At 45.6% G+C, this 24,823-nt stretch overlaps 1 protein-coding gene across 1 annotated transcript in view; it reads right to left on the bottom strand.

Moving 5' to 3' along the window:
* Positions 1-554: 554 nt before the first annotated feature.
* The window catches only part of MMP25 (matrix metallopeptidase 25), a 157,961-nt gene continuing 133,692 nt past the window's right edge, over positions 555-24,823 (bottom strand). The window contains exons 6-10 of the mRNA XM_086931713.1: positions 21,143-21,239; positions 18,258-18,340; positions 10,807-10,959; positions 6,687-6,944; positions 555-5,706 (exon numbers count right to left, since the gene is read on the bottom strand). Of these exons, the coding sequence (XP_086787839.1) occupies positions 5,432-5,706; positions 6,687-6,944; positions 10,807-10,959; positions 18,258-18,340; positions 21,143-21,239 (866 nt within the window). The 3' untranslated portion in view covers positions 555-5,431. The remainder of the gene's footprint in view (positions 5,707-6,686; positions 6,945-10,806; positions 10,960-18,257; positions 18,341-21,142; positions 21,240-24,823) is intronic.

Below are 24,823 nucleotides of genomic sequence, written 5' to 3'. Positions count from 1 at the left end.
AAAGACCCCTGCATGCAAAGTAATGCAAAGCAACGTCTCGCCCTGCTTTGAGCTACTTCTCCATACTATCCAAGGACGATACCAATTAGCGTTGGTTTGTTAATCACCAAAATGTGTTCGCGTCGCCCGAGCTAAAGCTTTGTGACTCGGGGCCTATTGGAGTACCACTCTGGTCACTGAGGCACGACCCAAAATCCGTAAGCACTTTATGGGAGGTGGAGTGATGCACCAACCCCCCAATAGTATTAGATGAAAGGGAGATGCAATGTGTGAGGAACCAAAGCCCACTCGCTATTTTATAGTGTTGGTAACAATAGGCCATAGCCAGACTTCAACCCATTATAAACCGTGTCTGTGTAACGTTCAAGGGCTCAGGAGCGTACCATACTTCGTTTGGCCACTGGGGGCCGCTGCTGCATCAATATATGTCTGCCTCCTTCCGTCCCCGACCTATTCAACCATCCGACTAAATACGATTTATGTTTGGGAAAAGTGTGAAATGAAGGCACAGATTAATTCGCGTATATATGCAAAAAAGGAACAAAACGCAAAGGGCACTTTCGCATTTTTATTGAAAACACTGGATTTACTTTCTTCTATTCCGAAAAGCATATTTTTTTAAAGTTTTCACTGTAAAAAAAGATAGCATACGTCAGACTACGTTACTGATTGACTTTTTCAAAAGATATGACATCGTGGACATCTTTTTTAGAACATTATACTCTGTCTTAATTTCCACCACTCTGGCCTCCACCCTACCTCCAGAATCACATCACGACTTCCAAACACTGTACAGGATGTCGCGGGAAGCCTCTTCGCACCGTGACTTTTTAAAAGCCACTCAATTTGTTATTAGGCGTGCAGTACAACGTTAAAATTCAACATAAATATAAAAACAAACGAAATTGAAAAAAATGAAATGCACTTGAATCGTCCAAAAATGCAGTGAAATTAAGTCGAAAAATAAAATTCTCAAAATGCTCAAGAATAACCACTGGTAGCTCATATGTAAAGTCAAAAAAAAAGTGTATACATAAACCTGTTTAAGAAAATTCCCTAGGAATGGTGAGAGCTTAGGAATAGAGGCTTTCTCAAAATAAGTTGCGAAAGCACACATCTTGTTCAGTTTGCTGTTCTTTGGTTGCTTTTGAGTAAGAATGTGTACTAGAGTGTGTACCTCAGTTGCAAAGCCTATGCTAACCATCGCTGGGTTATCTTTGCGCTTTGGCATAAAGTGGCCTTTTTCAGCACGTGTCACCAATGACATTATGCAACAACTCTGTAAATTTAGCAGTGTACAGTTTTTGTCCTTCGCACAATGCAGCAGTGCAATGTTTCACGCAGCACTCTGTTGCGTGAAGGATAGTAAATTTCGGATAGGGTGTCTGACCATATGGAAGAAATGGTAAGGATCACACATCAAATGTAATAGGGCTCTAATTTTATTGCAGTTTCACTACAGATAGCTACAACTGTCTGCCTGGGAAACAGCATTGTAAGCCATACTCCACAGAGCCAATCCTTGCTCAGGTCTGGTTGGTTTTCGTGTCAATCTCAGTTGTCGGCTCCTATGAGTAGCTTTCCTCTCCTTCTGTGTTTGTGCCACCCACAGAAGAGTTTAGGTTTCGCCAACTGTAGATCCTTCATTTGTCCATCTTCGAACACAGCGTTGCAAGCACAACCATGTTTAAACATCAGTTTGCTGCCTTTCATTGCCATTTGGTCCTCACTAGAAAAATTGCAGCAGAAATATGGACGGCGCAACAACATAAATCATGACAGACACTGAAAACTACTTTAAAGAAGTATTGGCAATTCAAATCGTTCTCACTTGTATGTAAAGATCAGCAAGACTGACTGGCATTTCCAACGCTTGTTGGTTGGAATTAAGGAGGAAAACTTAATTCAGAGTTATTCTGTTGTCAAGGCTACAGAACAGGCATATATGTATATAGTGGAGATATTTGATCTCCTCAACACTAAACTATCAGGGCTTTTTTCACCATTTTAACTGTGAACATTGATTGTAATGAGTGTGTCTGTTCTCGCAGGCAAGAGAGGCACCTTTGCAGTATAACCTGGGCGTTTTTAAACCTCCATTTGAAAGATTGACTTCCTATGAGTTGAACTGTTTCATTCAGAAAAACAGCATTTTAGTGACTATCGCTTCTGCCAGTAGAGCTAGCGAATTCTGGCTCTTGGTATTCTGAACCCTACATGCTTTTTAAAAGATTCTCTGTACTCGCCCTACTTTTTAAAATAGTTTTCACATTTTTTATCTAAACCTGGAGGGCCACTACCTTAGCTATTATTATTGGCTATTGCTGTAGTCTTGATCAAGAAACACATTTGTAACAATATGAATCATGTGTATGGTTTACATAGTGTGAACCTGGCTACAAAGTGATACAGCCTTGTTCAAGACAGGTTAGAATAGAAAAAATATTGGGGGAGAAGATAGAGAGTAAGGAGGAAAATGTGGGAGAGGAGAGGTTTATGTAATAAATAGGCAGTGCATCGAGGGGGCTACAATGCCTAGAAAGGGTGGGCGGGGAGTTTATTCTCTTCAGGTATTGTCTATTCATTGGGCAGTGACAATCCTATAAGATTTGTTTGAGGAGGCTGGTCTTCACATTCTTTCAGAAGTGAAGGGCTGGTGCCTACCATATCTAGACTTGGATACAATCCCATACTTGTGTGTAGCAGGACATAACCACATGTGTATGTCTTCTTTCAAACCTTGGTGATGCCCCTACTGGGAGTGTTTCAAGATCTGCCAGGGGTATTCATCTTAGTTTCCGTGTATCGTGTGGTGCTTTCTAGACAACGCAGGACATCTGGAATGTATGGATGTCATATCTGAAGTCCAGTTACAATGATAAAGCTTCACTTTTTTAAGCACGGAGGTTGTGGAGGAGCATTTGTTTTTCGTCCTGCGTGCAGTACGAGTATTGAAGCTGGGCTTAGCTTAGGACCTATGGTGAAACACTGGGATTTAGCACTGTTGACGAGGCATGAACTGAAGACATCAAGAATCATTGTAGAGAGCCAATCTTGCGCTTGGTGTTGGTTGTTGTCACTGGCAAAGAAAACACATCCCGTTCTTGTTGAGTTGAGCTTGAGCCAGGCCTGAATTGTTAGACATTTTAGTAGGGTCGATCAAGCACAGAGAAGACCTTCAGGATCGAGGGTGTCATCAAGATTGACATTCGCGTTAGCCAACAGGATTCCAAAAGACGCGCAGTACAAGTTAAAATAAAGATCACTGACTGAATGGAAGTCCTTGGAAAATGCCAGAGGTTATGAATAAGGGTACTTATCCGGAAGAGGTCCTCTGAAGGAAGAGTGTTCTGAGGTAGGACATGAATCATTGCAGGGCGGTGCCATCGAAGCCCATTCTGGCGCTGAGGAGTTTGAGTAGGGCTTGGTGGTAGATGGTGTTGAAGTCAGTGGGATACGGAGAAAGACATTCCTACAGTGAGTTACTTAAAGAACATCTATAAGCACTTGAATTGTTCGCTTCTCTGTGCTGTTTTGTGACTTCGACCCAGAGTGGTATTCCTAAAAGAGAGCGATAATCCTGATGTCATGATGTGGATGGTTGCTTGCATCCTTCTCAGTGCTACGTCCCAGAAAGGGCAGGTGGTGAACGAACAATAATTTGTGAGATTCCAGGGTTCAGATTGGGCTTCCTTGTGATGGGTAGGATGCAACTGGTCTTGAGGGAGATTGGAAGGGGCTTTGTGTGAGAGCGTCACCAGTGATCTGCATCCATATACCTGATTGGATGAAGGTATATATGCCCTCATTGAGCGTATAAGATCCGACAGGTCATTTGGTGGAGAGGGTGTTAAAGGCTGTCTAACTGAGTTCATTACAGAGTTGTGTGGGAATGGTGGTGTTCAGTGCTTTTATCGGTCTTTCGTTTGAAGAATTTATTAATGGCTGTACACTTCTACTTGGAATTCATGGGTGCTGGGCCTGGTATGGTTCACACATTGCTTGATGGCCATGAAAATCTCACTGTTCCAGTCAGGGTCTTTGCTGATGGTAATTTTGTACAAAGTTGTGAGACCCTTTTTCAGAGTTAATCTCCCAGGGGTGAGGGGATTCAGGTTTCAGTGATTAGTGCAAAGAGATGATTCACTTATGCACATGTTTGATTAGAGGACAAGGTACAAGCCTGACTGTATCTCATACATGTTGGCTGCATCTTTCTTTTAGGTGCAGCTACGGGTTGTTGTGACACAATTGGAGTGCCCTTTGCTCCTCACGCACAACACTCAATGTTCCCACCAAATTCCATATGGCGAACCCACACTCTACCAACCAGCACAAGCTGCATAGGCAGCCAGAAGGTGGTCAGAACTCTGTTTTACCCTTCTCTGCTTGACTCCTTGCTTAAGCACAGCCAAGGTTTGCTGTAGCATCACTTCAAACCTCACACCAAACAACCAGAGCTTCCAATTTAGGTCACACTGTAAACTCGCAGTTTACCACCATACAAAACCAAGTCGATTGCAACTTTCTCAACCACTCAGAAGGGCTTTGGGAATTTGTCAAGCGTATGCGGCACGACTCAAGTGCGACAACTCAGGACTGCATCAGGCAGGCCCGCTCGCATTGCCACTAGGTATTTGTTTCCTCCTCCACTCTTATGAAAACCAAGTGCAACTCCCCTAAGTCCCCTTCAGAGCTAGATATACCAGGGTTACATATTTATTTGAAATTTCAAAAACTATTTGATTATTTAAGTGCCAAACCAATATGAGCGATGTAGACCTTAGGGAGCTTAGCCAACGCAGCATTCATAGCTTTCCAAAGCATGTCCGATCAAGGTGTAAGAAGCGATATACAGCCTATAGGCGTTATTTCATCAATGGCACATCAAGTCTGCCTTGGATCTTCTCTGCAGTCCCTTGTCTTGAAGCATGGTCTGTGTCTATGCTGTTTCTTTTTCTCAGCACTCATACTTCACAAGGCCCTACTTGCAGCACCCAAGCTCCCACCAGCATCAGATCTGGGTGTAGATTTAATAACCAGCAGCTATGTGTATACTTTTTAGAACCAGAGGCGATGGAGGCAGCGATTCAGAGGTCTAGTTCTTGCACTTCATTGGATGCGTTTTCTAGTCCTCACCACCAGATGGGACTGCTCTAAGCTGGTGGTGTCATGAGTACCACAGTTACTGGCTAATGCAATTTCATTGCTTTCTGATGTCTTCGGAATCTCTACCCTCGCAAAGGAAAGTTTTGAAAAAGATTAGGAAATAAACCCTACGGTGTGATATGTGCCACCTCCAATACGTCATAAAGCTTCCTGAAGCTGGAGGCACATTTGTTGCCCCGTTTGCAGGGGTGGTAGGCAGCGGCTGCCCTTCAGAACAGCCTCACGTTGGTGTGTGCGTTTTCAATCCCCCCATGGAAGACCCTCAGAGAGTCCTATGTACAAGGATCCAGATAGCCGACAGGGCCAATGTAAAGCCAGGAATCTGAGTCTTGGGTGCTGAACTGTTCATGCAGGTGCATTCCTTGTGCCTGGCTTGTGTGGATTCTGTGGGCAGTGGGGCATTGGCATTGGGGGCTTCGGTGGGGGCCTCGCAGTACAACCAATCCCGAGGCACAGAGCGCGGGAAACTGCTTTCAGACTCCACGTTGCCTTTGACAAACTTCCAGTACCGAGTACCTTTAAAGAAATACGTGTCACCTGCAGAGAAAAGAGCAGAGAGGCAATATGAGAAGAGACAAAACACAAGCACAAGAAAAAACACAACCGGTTTCTGTGGCACAGGACAGGTGTGTGTGACTCAAAGGTGGAACCGCGGAGGTTGAGGGTCAAGGTTGAGGTAGATTTGTTGAGATCTGCGTGGTCTTTGGTCTCCAGAATCAGGGGGGTTGTGGGACCGGACTGAGATGCTCTGACAAGGCCTTCTGTGGTTCCCTGTGCTGGAATACCTGGGGATGCTGCAGAGCAGGTCTGAGACTGATTAGTGGAGCTGTGGGTGTGGATTACAGTCCTGGAAGAGCAGGAGGTGCTGCAGGGCAGGATAGAGACGTGTCTAAGCCTGAGTAGTGGAACCGCAGGGAGCGGAGGGAAGAACTGAGGGAGGTCCGTGGACAGAGCTGGCGTGTGGGCCACAGTAACTCAACCCGACATGGTTCTACCAGTCAGGAATGAGGTGCACTACAGGCAGTTGTGGGACCCTCCAGATCAGAACTGAGGTAACTACCAAAGCTATCTCCAAGTCTCAGCACTGACGTAGTGGGGTGCGGGCAGGTGAGGTTGTGGTGCCTTGGGTCCCGATGCTGGGGTACTGCCAGTCAGGACAGAGGTGCGTGCCTTAGCACAGCAATACCAGGTGGTATTCTAGGGAAGAACTGAGGCGGACTAGCACGGCAGTGTGTGCACCTCCATACTTTTACAACATAAGGTGTTATCGAGCAGTACTGAGGGTTTATCAATTAAGCTGTCCTTGGGTCTCAATGGTGAAATCTGAAGGGGTCTGCATGACTGAGGTGCATTGGCAGTTCTTGTGTGCGTCCCAGTACTGGAATAGCAAGGGAGGATGTGGAGTGCCATGGAAGTGTACTTTTAGAGCCATTTTTTAACATAAGACTGAACTTCCAAGGGAGACTCCTGGCCTGCCATAACCCCCATGTCCCCAATTCAAAGTGACGCCATTTTACCGTCATTCCAGCTAATGATGTCATCAACGTCTGGTGGGATTCCAATCCAAAGGTTGACTTTTCGAGGGTACCCCCCATCCATTCGCCCGGATTGCTCATCAAAGCGCCAAAAGTTGCTGCCCTTAAAGAAGTAGGTCTTGCCGTTGTGTCTCCAGATGAAAGCTGCATCAATGCTGTCGAGAGGGAGCCCGAAGTCTGTCACCGGCCGGGGGTAGCCGGGTTCCACCTTTGTGTCTTTGAAGACCCAGTAATTGGTTCCTAGTGACAGAAAAGCATTGTTATCTTTTTGGTGATTTGGTTATTCCTATCTCAGTGATCTCTCTCCTGTTTCAAACCAATGTGTACCCCAAAACCTAGATGCAAGTGTGCCTGCGTTGGTGCAAGGCAGCCCACTGTGTGCCCGCGCAAGGAAAGGACAGAAATGGACTGTATGAAGTGAAATAAGGTGCATTCCTGTACTTTTGCGCAGCGCAGCAAGGTGGCTTGCAGCGCTGCGTTAAATAACGATAACAATGCCCCTAAGTGCCAAAAACAAATCTTAAACTCATCTGGCCAGCTCCTCGTGACTGGTGGTCTACAAGATGTTGGGCAGGTTGGTGAGCCACAAGTTCTAACCATTTTAGTGGTTGCTGACAAAAGAAAAATGAATCACTAGTTACCCTTCTGCATTGGAGTTCACTTTTGATTTCTTTAAAAGGGGTTTGAATGCCCCTTTCTTCAATCCAGTAGGAGCAGTGCCAGATAAAAACAGGTGTTAAGGATGAAGCTAAAAGCAGGTGTAACAACTGAATAAAAAGGCTATAAAGTACTAACTTGACAAACATTATAGGGAGTGTGATTTTTGGGAGGTATGAGTAAACTTCTCCTTCATCCTTAATTATTGAAAGAGCTGTGAGATGACTGATAAAAATGGTGATGGCTTGAAATGATGCTGCATTGGACAGGATGTAACCACAAGTTGTGCAATGCATTCATGAATGTTCTTCATCTCGTATAAAAAGGGGCCAAACTGTCACAACTTGGGAGGGTGAACAGTCAGTTTGAACCAGGACAGATTAGTGAGACAAGAGACTGCCTAGGAAAGCGTCCTTGAGGAGTTAAGAGTCCTGAGAAAAGAAAACTGAAATAACAAAAGGACTTGGAGGCAATAAGACACAATGTGTAATGCCTGAGTTGTTGACATTTATTTAGTGCTTTCAAAGTTTTGTGTGTGTGTGTATATTTTTGCACATAATAATGTGTGTTTTGGTAAATGCAGAATTGTATATTTCTACATGCAAAGGTGGAAGGGTTGCAGCTCTGTTTCTCTTCCCCTAATCTCACATGTATATGCGTAAACTACCTCCAGCCTGTCCTACAATCTAAAGAATGATGCTTTGCTGTTTATCAAATCTTTTTGCAGTTGGCTTTAGGACTATATACCGTGTGCTAGAAGTTTCAGGCCAAGAGAAGCAAAGACAAAAGTGAAAACTAAATAAATCATTTAGAGCTTGGTTAAGCGGAAGCACCATCATATCCCTACAGTACCTCTGCCTCGCCAAACTTGCTATCCCCCGATTAATTTAAAGGTGGTAAAACAGCCATGTTTACTCCAGTAGAGCCTTGGCTGGTCTGTTGGTTTAAATTTCTGTCCTGGTGGCCTATATGCCAAGGAGCTGCCAAGTCACAACAATGACTGCCTCACCCTATTGAGGCTGGGCTACGATCACTAGTCTACAGGGAAAATTTAGAATAGCCCCCAAATGCAGGAACAAAGTTCCACGTGTGCCAGGCCATCTGCGTTTTGTACTGGTAAAACTCATTCAGGGCTGCTACTCCATGAAGGAAAAGCAAATGTGAGCACTTAGTTTATCAGCAAATCAAAAGGCTGCTTAGGAGCCAGTACAGGGCTTAAATTCATGGAGTAATTTGTGGCTTTCTAGTGATAAAGATGTATTATTTTTTAGAGGGAATGTAACGGTGTTATCAGTACAGTTCTGGAGTGTGTCCTACTCGACAAATATTTTTAAAACACTTGTGTTAAATTAAACACTTAGGCCCTCATTACAAGATGCATGATACTGGGCAGATTAACTCGGGGTAAATTTGCATTTAAATTTACAGTTACCATCAAGTAAATCCGGCCAAGTACTGCACGGTTACAAGTTAAACCCTATGCAGTGGGGTACTACTGTCTCAAACCAATATTTATATATATATATATATATATATATATATATATATATATATATATAGAGTGAACAAGCGGCGTTCGCGCTGCGAAACGCGTCTCTGACTCTTGGGTGAATAAAATTTGAAGCACGAATTTTGTGTCCGTGTCCTGTTTGCTGGCATCGCGTGAGTGAAGACGTGGCGGCCGTGCTGACAGGATTTCAAGATATATATATGTATATATGTATATGTATATATATATATATATTATATAATATATATAATATAATATATATATATATATACACAGGGATCACTGGACGAGGTGAAGTGAAGTGTGAGGAAGTAAGAGAGGAAATGGGAAGGTAATTTCTCACAAGGCAAAGCAATGCATGATTGCACCGGTCAGAAAAAAACAGGGAATGAGGCTTAGCCTCATGCAAGTTTACTGTTCGGAATTACCAGATGGTAAAATCGGGTCCCGTTCTCCCACACCCGAAAAAAACAGTTGTGGTAAAACTGACCTACTTTGAAGAAGGTGGATTCCTAATGACTTATAACGCATGCATTGATTTAACTCTATAGCAAGACTCTGTATATAGCTTTGCACTCAGAAAGCAATGACCTCTAATGAATGCATTGTTTTTTACCCTACAGTAACATCTTTGCAAAACAGCACTTTTTGCACTTAGCACTTTGCTCTGTTGCAAGTTAGGCTGAACACCCACGCCTCTCATTAATATCTTGCAGATGTAACCCCCGCAGCTCTAGCACTTTGCACCTTTTATCCACATGAGGCAACCTCTCCAGCTCTGCCCTTCCACTGAAATTTGTTGCTAGGTACTAGACTCCAGGCATCTTATGTTTCTTTTTAATGTATTCACTGTTTTTACAATACAGTAAGATTATAGCAATAGCTGGCCAGTGCTTAGCTCCCCCAAGCACCCCAGGGCTCTATGAATGTATCGTTTTACTACGTAGTAAAACCTGCGCAAATATACGCTCCGTATTTAGTATTTCTTTCTGTCGTAAGATAAGCAGAACACTTACAACCTTTATTAGAATCCTGTAGATGTAACAACTGTTGCCTTTGCATATTTTCTACATGCCTAGCCTGTCTGGTACTCTGTTTTTTTTGCTGTTCAAATCTATTCTTGAGTCATATTTTATCTAAATTTTATTGTGTTTTAACAACGATGTATTTTTATGTTGCTACAAATGTCAAATGAAATGCATGATTGTAAAGGTTTTAATTAACTGTACAATAAACTCAACTCAACTCCAAAAGAATCAGGTTGAGAAAAATTCCAAGAGGTAATTCCACTCCACCCAACTTGTAATGAGGGCCTAAATCTCTTTGTACATTGCGCAGCGGCCTATCCAATACTGTGTGTAATACAATTTTTAAATAATGACTTTCATATTCACATTGCTATCAGTCACAGGCTGGGTGGGACCTCGTAGCATTATAAATACACGTCACTATTATCCAGTGCACCAACCAGGATTCTCAACCAGACTGGCGGGCGCTAAAGCCCTGTTAGCGCAATTGGCGTAGCGCATCTGACATGTATCCACCAACCCCCAGCCACGTCACATGCTGGTGTCAGGTGGCGTCATTCACCCTTACAATGTGGGAGGTCGCTGATTGGTGGTATATCCTTTCGGGAGGGTTGACTGTGCTAAAGCGAGGAACAACTTCAGTGTTCCAGCGGACTACCACTTAGCGAACAATCATAAAGCAGCCTGGAACAGATTTTGGCGACACAGCTTTTCCAAGCCATGCCCATCCAGACTTTGGTCTCTTCAGGATCCGCCAGAATCGCTTTTTCACACTTTAACAGTTTTGGGACGCAATATCTAGTACTGCCCCTGGAAGGCGCTAGGTACTCAGATACTGGAAATGGGGGCGAACTGGGATTGGTAGTAAGTGGTTTCCGCAGGAAGCATGGGTTAATTGACAGCTCACCTATGAAGAAGACGATCTTGCTGTCGTTGGCTCTCTCGTAGACCGCGTCAATGCGCTCGAAATCTGCTGGCAGGCCGTGCCAAAACTGGCCCACGTTCGCAGGGTTCAGGGAGACCAAGTTACGGGAGGGCTGCATCCGCCAAAAGTAACGCTCTGTATGAGGAAAACAAAACGGGTGTATGCCAGGGTAAGAAATAAAGGAAGGACAAGGTGGACACGGCATAGGGGGGAACAGAGGTCATTGAGTAGAGGTTTCAGCTCACATACATTGAAGAGGGACTGACAGACAAACACACAATCACGGCTGGGGCACACATCATCCCAGCTGCAATATCACAGGTTGTCACGGGCCGAAGCACAATCTGGCTAGTACACACCTCACAAGCAGTCACAGGGTAGAAGCAAATACGTGGGCTGTACAAGTAACCAGACTAGACAACCCAGAGACCTGTTGTGTACAGTGGTCGAAGTGGGGAATAAAAAAAGTAGGGGAACTGTGGGCGGAGAATCAGAGGGCGGGAATAACCAGTGGATTGGGTCAGTTGGAGGAGTCAGATGTGTGGTAGAAAGAGCAAAATATCCCAATTTTTAGTATTTGTTTCCCATTTCCCTAACTGATTACAGCTTATTTCGTTATTTCAATTAACCAATGGATACACATGTTTAAGGTTTAATATGAGTAATTGATATTAAAATACATTCACAAAGTGGGATATGTTTCCAATCACAGAATGTCCCAAATATCCTTAAAAGTGGAATCGCAAGCCACCATTTGTCTCTCAGCCATGGAGTTCTGTCATCAGCACTTCTCCACCCTTTTTCCACAAAAGCAGTTCAAACATGAATGGCAAAATATCCTGCTTTGCAAACGGTTTACACATAATTATGGCTCTGCCATGTTTGCCACATAATACATCATCTGTTGTATAATCTGACGAAACTAGTAGCCTCCCCAGAAGAAAGATAGTGAACCCCTTGAGGATAAAAGTAAGGAGTCCCAGGTAGCCCCCAAAAACCTAACCAGGAGGGTGGGCCCAAAGACACCTCACAAGCTAAACAAGCGTACCAAGGTAAGAATTGGGATCCCAACAGAATATGGTGTCACAACTGTCAGAAGTCAGGACACCACACCAAGGACCCTAGCTGTCCTAAGAAAGGATCCCTAGCGCAGTTCCAAGGGTGACTAATGTAGTCCCAGGGGTTGCCAGTGTAGCATGGAAGAATGGCTCCTCAGATGAGGAAGTCCTCCTAGCCTTCAACTAGAGAATGGGCCAAACGTTTAAGCTGGAGATCCCAGAGGGGAGTAGACACTTCCACCACCTACTGGTGAATGGAGTCCCAGCCTCTGCCCTGAGAGATACTTGTGCCAGTCACACTGTGGTACATGACAGGTTGGTACTCCCACACCAGTATATCCCAGGAGAAACCAGAAGAGTAAGGGCTGTCCCAGGGGGATGCACTGTTAGGCCTGTGGCTGTAGTGCCCCTAGTCATAGCTGGGTCCCTTAGATGGAGAAAGGTGGTAGTCAGTAAAGACCTCCCTCTTGATTGTCTCCTGGTGAATGACCACTTAGAGGTGGATTTGAGCCAAAGAGAGCCACTGGCCCAATGCCAGGCCTCACCCAAGAAAACTAGGGGGGCTCAACCTGCAGTCAGTGCAACTGAGCCCCTAAACAAGAAAAAAGGAACAGGATAGTAAAGGTGGGAAACTGTTAGCCACAGTTCCAGAAGGCCAGGGAGATTCTATCCCAGTGAGGGAAAACTCCAAATGTGGCCCTGGTAAAGCCCCCCCCCCTAGCCAACAAAAAGACCTGACTAGTGAGGCAACTGTCCAGCCTGAGTTGGTGGCTCCTCAGCTGGCAGAACAAAGAGTGGAGGAAGGGTGTTCACTACAAAGTGTGGTGACCCCCCACCCTAAAACAACAGGCAGACAGCCAGGACCCAAAAAGTCCTGTAAGATAGCCCCTTCACTTGGCAGTCAGGAGCTAACGGTGTGGTTTTGGGCACTGAGAGCTGTCAGCAGCCTCTGCTGGGTGTTAGCCTTCATGGCAGCCCTATCCTTGGCATGGTGGCCTAACCCCCTGCCAAATAGTAAGCTAGGCCCTCTGCCCCTACTGGTCATGGTGGGGTTGCTCAAACTGTGGATAACCTCTGTGGGTAATCTGGGCTTTGCCCTAGCTAAGTTAGACTTTGCAGAGGTAGGCACCTCTGGAACCAAAGTAAAAAGATGGGATGAAGACACTAAAGAGCAAGGAGAGGAGCTTCAGGAATTAGGTCATGAAACTGATAAGGTAGGCCAGCTCCCCAAAGGGACTGACCTGGACAGAAAGATATAAGGCAGAGTAGGCCCTGCAACTTTCAAACCACGTCCTCAACTCCTCCACGCCTGAAAGACTAGAGAGACTCTCCCAGTGTTGGCTGAGTCTCCTGGCCTTTGGGCTGGGGGTGCTTGTGTAACGAAGTGGTTTCTGTTGCAGTAACCCCCCCACTTTTTGCCTGATACCTGGTGCATTTTTTTTGGTGTGCCCTGGGTCCCTGCCAATCAGGGACCCAGGGGCTGTGTTCATTCCCTAAAAACTGTACTAAAGCCTAAACCCAATTGGCATCTCTGGCCACATGTCAGCCCCTGTTAAATGGTACCCTAGGCACCCAGGGCATTGTGACCTGAGAAGACCCCTAAGGGCTGCAGCACTTATTGTGCCATCTTTAGGGGCCCTGTACCCTGACACAAGCACACTGCCTTTGCAGGCTGAGTGTCCTGGTGCAGAACTAAACAAAGAGTCGACATGGCACACATCCCTGTGTGCCATGCCCACAAACCCACTGCCGTGGCATACATCAGCCACCCCTCTAGCTAGGTGCCCTATGCCAGTGGTGTGGGCACAGGTGCACGAGCCCTGTGCCCCTACAGTACCCCGGGCTATTACTGGGCACTATAAGTGCAGTGATGCCATTAAGAGTATATGGTGCTGGGAGGTTGTCATTACGAACTCCACAGCACCATAATGGCTACACTGAAGACTGACAAGTTTGATATCAAACCTCTCAGCACATTAATCCCACACTGATGCCAGGGCAGTGGGTTTGTGGGCATGGCACACAGGGATGTGTGCCATGTCGACTCTTTGTTAGGTTCTGAATCAGGACACTCAGCCTGCAAAGGTAACCTGAAGTCAGCTCCAGCCGCGGTCCAGGCAGGTAACAGTGGTGGGGCCGGGAAAGGGGAGATTTTGAGGACGATGCGGAGGGAAAATTAAATATTTATTTAATTTCCCCTCTGTATCGTCCCTCGAAATCCCCCCATATCGGGCCCCTCTGCCCCACCCCTGTAAGCTGCATGGACCGCGGCTGGTCAGCGCCTGCTGCGATCGTACTGTCCTAGAGCCACCCTACTCAAGGGCCCTGTGACCTCAGTGACAGAGTCACTGTCACTCTATAGTGTGCTGCATCATAGGCCTGCCTGCAAAACTGGAGGTGAACTTCAGAATGAATTGCAGCAGACAGGCCTTCAAGGTTAACCCACACTTGCAACTGCTAGAGTCCACCTGCTGGTGCTAAGACACTGGGGTTTTTAAGATCTTGCTGGGCCTTCTAAGGTCTAGCATGGGAATGTGCTCCCTCAGGGGGAGTGGTCTGGGGGACTGGCCATGAAGGCTGAACCTGGTTCCCCAGTGCCAAATTCAGCAGCTCTGACTATAGTGCCGCATCATCTCCCCCACTGAACACCATTCTGCCCCTCTGAAAGAAATTTGCACTGCACTGACCCGCTATAAACACCTGGATCTGACTCAATTCAAATTACGCACTAGACCAGAGTAATATGCTGCCTAAAAAAAATGAACAACATCCTAGAAAAAGCAAACACTCATAAGGAATGCAAGATTAAGTAAAGCATGTGAAATGTAAGCAGGAACAACATGGTTACCTTTTTCTTTTTACACATTCAGAAATTAGTGAGTGCTTTTGCCTGAAAAGTTAAGGCCATGACTACAGGGCCCAGAAGGGACCCGCTTCAATGCCCATTGCTTATAGCCTTACAAAACGAAAGCAGTATGATTTAAAAAGACCATAATTGTAAATACAGAGCTGCGGGTTACATTTTGTTTTCCAATTCACCCATCAAGCAGGTATTTCAGTACCTCCAGGAATAGTGCACTTTCCCACCCAGGGAAAACAATGTTGTTCAAACAGCAACGGAAAACAAAAGTAGAGCTTTACTGTCAAACACTGGAAAGCGGCGCTAATGTGTTTAGGTGTGAATAAATCAATCTGGCCACCTTGCAACCACTCTGTCTTGCTTTGGTTAGTTAGTTATTTTTCATATTTTGCATTTTTTATTTCCCTCCACCCCGAGGCTGCACTTAGAAATTGAAAAATAGTAGGAAAAGATGACTTTTTCCGCAAAAGTCTTTGTCTTTTTTTGATCCATTTCACAGGGGAGCAAAAGAACGATAGGAGGAAAGAGAGGGTAATGCCTGTGTCATGAAGTCTCTGTTTTACTAAATGAGGAGGTGTGAGACAGAAAAAAAGGGAAGAGGGTGAACAAAGGTGGGGGGGGGCAGCTGCCAGCGGTCTTCTGGCAGGCATATTTCAAATAGAAAGTAGGGGAACAGACTCTATGAATTGAAATAAGTATGGGCACGCCGTGCCCTTCCGATCCCGCCCACTTCGACCACTGGTTGTACACACCACTGAAAGTCATGGAACTATCACACACAAGCTGCACATACACGCAGTGTAAGAGCAGACGCAGTTCAACAGTGCCATACATTCACGGGATACCCAGGCAGCGTTGTTGCAGAAATAAAGAATCGCGTAACAGCAACACAGCAGTCGCACACAGACAGTCACAAACCAGCCACACAAAGGGCACTCACATGTACAGGCAGTCCAAGTGTGGCACACACATCCATGATCAAGACACACACAAGCCATGTTGGAACAGCCACACATGGGCTGTCACTGACCTACAGCATGCTTGCCAACATTATGTCCAAAAAGGAGAGGTTTTCCAGATTTCAAACAGGCAAATTCCTATAGTGCTGGAAGTGACATAGTCAAGTTAAATGACATGATATTACAGTCACTCAAATTACCTCACATAACATGTGTTTTAGATCAAATTGCCAGAAACGACTCTTTAGTTTTTAGATAGAGGAGTTGGGGTGGGGGTGAGTGGGGGTCGGTAGGGCTGGTTCTAGAGGGTGGGCCGGCCTACCCAATGAATACCCTAGCCCACCCATGATCATTCAGAACTAAAAAACAAGCGATTTTCACCTCAGTGTTTCAAAGGAGTGCTGCCCTATGGCACTCCCGTATCGGTTATTTTAACCCCTCCCATGCTGGTGACTGAACCGCTCCGTCACCAGCCTCGGTCGCACTGTGCTGGTGACGGAGCGGTTCCGTCACGGCCCGCTCGGCACGCCTGCGCGGCGCGGATTCCGCGCTTGCGCTGAGCGTTCCATTGAGCGGGCGCCCCCCTAGCACTGCGGCAGAATTGCCGCCGCAGTGAAGGGGTTAATGATTAACACCATTGACATAGGATACTTTCAGGCGTGGGGAGAGATGTGAAGTCAGCAGAGTTTATTAACTGTTATGATCCACAAATTACCAGCATGGATAGTCTGAAAACTGAATTATGATACTGGGCAAGGACAAAAGGGGAGGGGGGAGGGGAGGACAAATCATAGAAATAAAGATGGTTGGGAAAAGGATGGGAGGTCATCGCCATAACACAACAGACAACTTAATTTCTTCCTGTCTGGTATGAGACTAGTTATCCGCATCATTGAAGTGCTTCCCTGGCTATGTCCTGTGCCGGGACAGGATGCTCGCCTCACTTTGTTCTGCTCTTATTTCGTCATTTGACTTTGACCCAGAGCAGGAAAGGGAAAAATACTAAAGGGAAGGAAAAAGAGAAAGAAAAACAGTGGTGAAGAGAGAAAGAGGGCATGCAAAAGAACCTGCAATAATAAGATAAAGATTAATTCTAGCTCACGCTGTCCGCTATCAGTGGGAAAGGCATATTCAGCCTGTACAGAACTCTGATGTTAAACGCCCTGGACCCATTGGTTAAATTTAGGGAGCGTTGGAAATCTGATCCCGGGCCCTTGGAGTAGGAGTGTACAGAGGCTAGAGGCTGCCCCGGAACTGGTAATTCCAGCACGCCTGAGATTAATCCATTTTAAGTACTTATATAGAGTCTATTATACTCACGACAGGTTGTGCAGCATGGGACTGGGCGGGGGTCATAATGTCTCCACTGTAGTCAGTCCTAGGCTCCTTCATGCATGTGGTATGGGAGTGTTGAGTGATACATAGATCATGGGACCTAATCTTTCACAAACTAGAGGTGGTAATCGGGATCCCGATACATCAGGATCCCACACTGGCTGTCCTGGTCCTGGATAGGATAGGAACAGAGCACAAAAGTTGTTGGTCAGGATTGGCTGCACATTTGCTAACCAAGATATAGCGAGCCACTGGAGATTTAGGGAGGCCCCCCAATATCCAAGTGGTTAAGGGGAAAGGACTATTGCTCACTCACCGAGGAGGTAGTATATAGGTCTAGAGGTTGCTCGCAAAAATATCATGAACCTGGCAACTATGGAAAGAGCACAATGGAATTCCCTGAACTGGGCATCTCCTGAAATTTCAGGGGAGAATGGGCACAATATTTTGCCTGGGGTACTGTGTCCCTGGTGGAGTTTGGGAGGTGGCGGATCAACAATGAACTGCGAGTTATGTTGAGAGGGCCATCTTTAAAGCATTATAGGCTCCCAGGCAAAGCAGTGTATGGCCCCTTCCTACACAACCACTCACAAGAATAAAAATGTTTAATGGAAAATTAGTGTTAAATTCTGGTCTGCAAGGGGCCCCTTGTCCCTATGCTCATGCCCCCCAGGCAACTGCCCAGAGTACCAATGTATGTTGATGGAATTTGGAATCGCCTGCAGCTGGTGGGTGGAGGGGATGCGATGTGGACGAATCGCACATTGTTAATGCATTGTGATCCTAAAATCGTTGAAAAGTCAATAAAAAGAATTAAAAAAAATAAGATAAGCAAAGGAGTGTCGGCTGAAAGAGGCTAGTCTTGGCACATCGACATTCAAAATCTCCGGACGCAGGATAAAAGGCAAAACTTTGACACAGCACTTATTGTTTGCCAGATAACCACATGTTAGGCAGTAATGTTCCTAAAAAAGTAGCAGCCTACATCCAGAAAGACAACAACAACATAAAGGGTGATTCCAAACACAGGTAATCACAAGCGGATCTTGAAGGCAGCCACAGACAACTGGTACCACACACAAACACAAATAGGTTGGTTGCTCACGCCAAGATATATTGGACACTCACGCGCACACACGTGTGTCCAAGTTGGTTGCATACACAGGCTGACTCGGAGCAATACAGATGTATTGTTGCACAAAATACTGAACATATACTCACTTTTGAAAAAGAAGATCTCTCCACGGATATTGGCGATGGCATCAAAGTGGGCTTTACAACGATCTGGCAGGTGTTGTCTGGGGCTGTAGAGGGAGGGAGAATTGAAGAGGTCCAGCCATATCCCAAATATCATCAACACACTCACACCACAAGAAACCCAAGGTTCTAGGAGATGCTACTAAAACAACCGAAAGGCACCAATCAAACAAGATGCCCTCAAGTAGTTTCCACACACATCCGTATCCTGTACAGGTGTGCTGCAAACTCCAAACTGTAAAGTTTTCCCCAAAGAATCTTCAGTGACTCATAAAGTCAAGAGTCTCCCTCAAATAATTAGACTCAAATTGTGGGTTTGAAGAGTCAACAGAGCACCCTTTATGTGCAACAGCATCTGGGGTACTTAAACTTCAAAGGGTTCCCTTACAAATATACTTTAATCGATTTTCACATTAGCCAGTTGGAAAGCTGCCCATGTGTGTCTGGTCCATGCAAAGTACCTTTATTGGTTGGGTCATTGGTGCACACACACACATGCATGCACTGATGACTCAAGGCATGGAAGAGGCAAGTAAGTAGAGCTCTTCCTGTAATCTAATGGTAATGCGGATCTGCACACTTCCCATATTAAACGTGACGCACAGGTGGTGCAAGCGGCTTGTAAATAAGCCCCTTTGTATCATCCCTTGCGTGTAAGCATCCAAACAACCAACACCTGAACTTTCTGGCTCTTCCTTTCTGATTCTCCCTATGTGCCACTTGTCTTTGCTTCTAGTGGAGCCCAGCCCTCTTCAACACAGTGCCATTTGGCATCGCTCAACACCAGTGCTTTAAATGGGCCGGTACTCACCGGTACTGAGTACCGGCACTTCTTATTATCACCCTGAGTACCGGCACTTCTCTACTGCTGTGGAGAGTACCGGTACTCCTGGAGGGTAGGCGTATTGGCCTCTAGTGGTAGTATCCTGTCTCTTTGTTCAGCCAAATCACTTTTAAAGCCCTGAGCTGAGCCCCTGCTGAACCATTCAGCGTGGGCCCATTTGCATGATATCTTAGTGTTCGCCATCATGATGTGTTGCAAGGAATCGAGGCAGCCCAGTTACAGCACAATGAGAAAAACCATGGGAGGTTAAAAGGGCTTTAATCCCACCCGATTCTTTTGTGAGTGTCTGCTTGTTTTTGTGAGAAATGTGACAAAATAAGGAAAGGTTAAAATATCACAGTTTGACTTTTATTTTGTATAAGGAATTAACCGGATTTGTATATAAAAAGACATTTCTCGTGTGTATTGCAACTGGTATATATGCCCAAAAACTTTGCATGTCTGGCATTTAGCTCCGCCCCTATCCCCGCCCACTCGCCACATTTAAATGCGTACCTGCACTATTTTTTCCCCATTTAAAGCACTGCTGAACACTTTTCTGATACTCTGCTATTTATTACCGTTGTTGAGTGTGAGGAGGGGCCATGACTCAAGAGAGGCGAAGCATTGACTGGGTCATGATGCCCTTCCCCACCTTAACAATGGTAATAAATAGCCTATTACATTCTGCTCATCTGCATATATGGTTCATGCAATGGCATGTTTTTACATTTATTTATTGATTTTTTTAAATAAAAGATAATTACCAAAACCAGGATGCAGGGGGTTAAATTTGTGCAGTAATGTAAAATCACATAAAAGAGCATTTTCCGCGCGTAAAGCAATGATAATATGCAGACTGTAAGACAATAAACAATGATTTTCTCATGTCAAGTTCGTGCTACTGTGGTAATGTACTGCAATTTGACTTTTGCACTGTAGTAGTATGCAATTTTACATTTATTAGTATAAGTTGCCCTGAATAACATTTTACCAGACCACATTCAGTTTCACTGCCAGGGCAAAAACTTAGATATTTGTATATACTTTTGTAGATTTTATTGTGTGGTACTTTACTGCATAGGCTGCTGGCTCTGATTGGAGGTAGGGGGCAGAGGTGGGAGGGGGGAGGACGCTGGAGGTAGGGAGGTGGGGGCAGGAGAAGGGGACAAGGAGGGAAGCAGGAATAAAAAAACAAAAAATTCAAACTCACCTTCTCGCCGCTTCCTCGCCTCCCTAGTCCTCCCTCGCTGGGCCTTACGGAAGCAGACCCAGACGACCAGTCAGCCAATCACAACGTTGCCTTAGCAGCATTTTGATTGGTCTGAGCGCTGTGTTTCGGTGCTCAGACGCTGACTGGGGGACTGGACATATTCTCCATGTAGGCTGTAATGCAGCCTGCATGGAGAAAATGCGAAGTGCGCAAGACTGTTTAGGGCGGCCCTCGGGCCGCCCAAGCAGTCACTGCGCACTTTAGGAGGGTGCTACCACTCCTCCCCTACCCCTGCCCTCTAACGCAAAGGGGTGGAAGTAGGAGAAAATAAAATGATAATAACGCACATTTTTTATCATTTTATTTTCCCTTTGTGTCACTGCAAAAAAGCAGTGAGGCGATGCTCCTCCTCCTTAGCGGAGGAGTCGCCACTGCTTTACTGTATTTTGTCTGTAGACGGCTGTAAATGTAGTTCCATCAGATTTGAAACTCTTTAAATTTATATGAATCCCACCCCATGGAAATGCTTCAGGTTTGGGATGTGAGCATTACAGCAAGAGGTGATGCACAGCTTTGCTTCAAGATTTGCTGTAAAACCAGTTTCTATGGTACTATTATGTTGACATAGGCAGAAGGTAATCTAAGACAACATTGACTTGGGAGAAGGGACACTAGTGAGATCCCATAAATCCAGTGGGGTTACCTCATGTTTGTACCACCCAAAAGTCAGTTTCCCGCTTAGTTTCACTCTTATACGTATATCCGCCTGAAAAACATTGCTGACTCCGCCAAGTATCATGGTGCCGTACATACCGGTGTGTGGGCCTATATGGGGGACTGTGCGGCATCCGTGGCTGAGTAGGAATGGGAATGACTGGGATTTCTTTCTCCGGCTCGTTCCTTTTCTTCCCTACAAAGAAATAAAAATAAAAACCATAACATAGTAAATATATAGTGCCTCCTAGCCCAAGTATCAGCCCTGCAAATAACAGATCTTATTAACCCAACTAGATAGTGCACTTTTTCGGACCTGAGAAGTATGAAAGGTTGAGTGTAACCTTCAACATTTGGGCAGGTGGTCCCCACTTTGTACACCTATCTAGTCAGTGACCTATCTCACAGGACATGGAACTTGTACCTCCAGCTTATAGATACACCTAGGCAGCTGGCACACACACCTGTAGAGTTGCCTACGATGATATGCTCCTGGGTTCTGTAGCCACAGACCTCTGGAATATGGGGTTCACCAATTGAAATATTTCGCCAGGAACTACAGATGTACTGGAAAAAGTCCAGAAAATGGCAGGACACTCCCTGAAGGACAGAATGTATTACGGGTAACAGTTCTGGGGCCATGAAAGTGTGATGTGCTTAGAAACCAAAGAAGGACATTGTTAAGCACCTAACAGCTCTTCCTACCACAGGGCACAACAGCAATTTCATGGATAGTGGCTATGCAACAAAATACACCAAGCCAGACCTCAGGTGCTAATGTTTCTTGATAATAGATGGTCAAAGCTAAGGAGAAGCAATGAAGGGGACTTTTCACTGACAAGAGTCACTTCATTACCTTGGGCCAGGGCAGTGGATGGCAACACATTACACTTTTAAGTTAATTACATTGCATGTTTGTATAAAGACACAGGAGGGCAAAAAATATATTTGGATTACAACAATTACACAGAAATAAGGTTAGTTGAATATTTATTTCCTTCAGATTTGGGATACTTCCAACACCAGGAACAACATTCAGATGGCATACCCAGGAAGGAATCTCTGAAAAGTGTCCATTTTATGCTAAAATATTTTGTATTCAGAAATAAGTAGGAGTCATTGGGGGAAGCCACTACAATGAGTATCGCACACAAGAACCATGAGAAGTTCAATAGTGTATTGTAAGCAAACAATGTTAATGTAGTAATAGTCGTTGCGTCTTAATGCATTGAAACAACATGAGGTGGGTTAGAGTGTCATGAACAGCTTGTGGACTAAACCGGCAATCACTGCCTGGAATAGTGTTGCACAAGAGATTGTTCTTCAGGGCGTGGTGCAATAAAATGTAGTTGTCCTATTTTGCCACTGCGATAGCTTGAAATGTTTGGTGGTTGTTTTCAGCAATATTGGAAGTGTATTTGCACCTGCCCATGTTTATCTGGGAAAAGGACTAAGGAGTAAGAATTTCACCTTTGGCATTCTCTGGGGGAGTGCCAAGGGCGAATCAACACACTAAAATAGGAACTATGTTGTGATCCTTTAGCACTGACATTAACATTTTTAAGTCATGGAGGCGTGCGGCTTGTGCTTATGCCCATTTGGGCAAATAATGACAAAGAATAGGGACATTCATCTATAAGGGCTTATTTACAACCCCCTTGCACCACCAGTGTGTCACTTACCCATATTAAAAGTGATGCATCGGTGGCGCAAGGGGCTTGTAAATAAGCCCCATAGTCTTTCTATAGCGCAAGCCTAGCCAGCAGGGTCAAAGACAAGCATAAAGTTAACGAGTGATATGAGAGGTAGCTTGGTTGTGGGCGGGTTTAATGGGTTGCGATGTAGTGTTCTCAAAAGAGGTGGATCGTTAATTTTCCTAAATTGGAACAACGTGGTGGCAGTTCTGATGGCTACAGACAGGGGTGGCCTTATGCATGTGCAAGTTGTGCACCTGCACAGGGCCACCAAACCCCAGGGGCCACCACGCCAATATATATCCTTTATATAACAATCTTCTGAGGATGGATAGATATTTGCGTGGCGGCCCCTGGCAAGGATTTGGCGGCCTCCGGCTCTGTTCCACTTCCAAACACCCTGACCCGCCCTCTTCACTGGCCTCCGTGCTCCGCCCCGCCTGGACCCCCTCTTCCGGGGCCCCCTACCTACGCTCCCTGCCCAGGGCCACCATGAGCCTAGAGCCGCCGCTGCTACAGAGATGTTGTTCCAGAACCGTGGAAAACGGCCTGTTGCCTTGATTTTTTTTCTCTCACTTCTCAGTCTGCAGCCTGACGGTGTACTGGCTGCGGGTGTGCCAAGATTGGGAATTTTAAACAACTCCAAGATTTTAAAAGCACTTGCGCACAGTCACTGTATTTTGTATTTTACCTTAATTTCCGTCCTGAGTGTTCCCCGGTCCACCACTGAATCTTCAGCGTGTGGAGGGATTAAATCGCAATCACCGGAAGTCTTCCCCTCACACTTCCAGTAGAACACTAAGGTTAGCAGGCAAGCAGCTGCTCAACCTCACTACAAAGGCAACATGCCATTCGCTAAGCGCAGCGGATGTGATTGAATCAGTTGGGCAACACTTCCACTTGTTAGTACCGCAACCGGAGCGCCTAGTAAAGGGCTCCTACAACTGTGACATTTCTAAAATTAGGAATTTTAAATGACTCTGAGATTTTAAAAGCACTTGCGCACAGTCACTGTATTTTGTATTTTACCTTAATTTCCGTTCTGCGTGTTCCCCGGTCTACCACTGAGTCTTCAGCTTGTGTGGAGGTATTAATCGCAATCACCGGAAGTATTCCCCTCACACTTCTGGTAGAACACGGAGGTTAGCAGACTAGCAGCTGCTCAACCTCACTACAAAGGCCACATGCCTTTTGCTGCGTGCAGCGGGTGCGCCGCTGGCGCGCCAAAAGTAAGCCTGTCTGCGCCCGTCCGCACCTAGACCAGGCCTAGGACCATGCCCCCTGGCCCCCCCAAATCAGCACCACGCGGAAAACTGTTAACCTATACCAGTAACCAACTAAAAGACATCCTCCTCGCCAATGACACTCACACATGCCCACCAACCCACTTAAACTCCCCGGTCGCCTGTACTTCTTTTAATTGCTCTAATTGTTCATTTCAACTGATACCTCCCATAAGACTATCACCCACTCGGCCTTACCCCCACTCATTAATCATGAATACATTCACTCAGCCCTCATAAATGCACGTTCCCTTTTAAAACACAAATAGAAATATCGGATTTTCTAATGGACAACAACCATGACCTATTTATCATGGAAACCTGGGGGGACCCCTCTGCTGGTCCAGACTTCTGCTCCGCGACCCCTGATGGGTTCTGTACATGCAGACACAATAGAATTATCAAAAAAGGAGGAGGCCTGGCGATCATTCATAGAGACAAGTACTCAGTCAGGACTGAGACTATTCCCTCGCTGGCTTGCGAAGCACTCACCTTTTCGATAAAACTTTCTCAATCCCATTCCTTTAAAGGAACCCTCCTCTATCGCCCACCGGGCTCTTGGGCCGAATTTCTTTCAGCCTTGGGCAGCCTAGTAGAACCTGTAGCAGGAGAACCCAATTTCGCTATCCTGGGGGATTTTAACTTCCACTTGGAGACTAATAAAGACACAGACACATCTTCCCTTATTTCAGAATTAGAGGCAGCAGGACTCTCACAGTTTGTGACAAGCCCCACACACTCAGCTGGCCACACACTCGATGGTCTGTTCTCTAACAACGAGCAAATTTCACTAAAGAATGTCC

This window comes from Lissotriton vulgaris, chromosome 7 (genome assembly GCF_964263255.1).
Source record: "Lissotriton vulgaris chromosome 7, aLisVul1.2, whole genome shotgun sequence".
Taxonomy (NCBI): domain Eukaryota; kingdom Metazoa; phylum Chordata; class Amphibia; order Caudata; family Salamandridae; genus Lissotriton; species Lissotriton vulgaris.
This window is presented reverse-complemented; position numbering and strand designations above follow the sequence as displayed.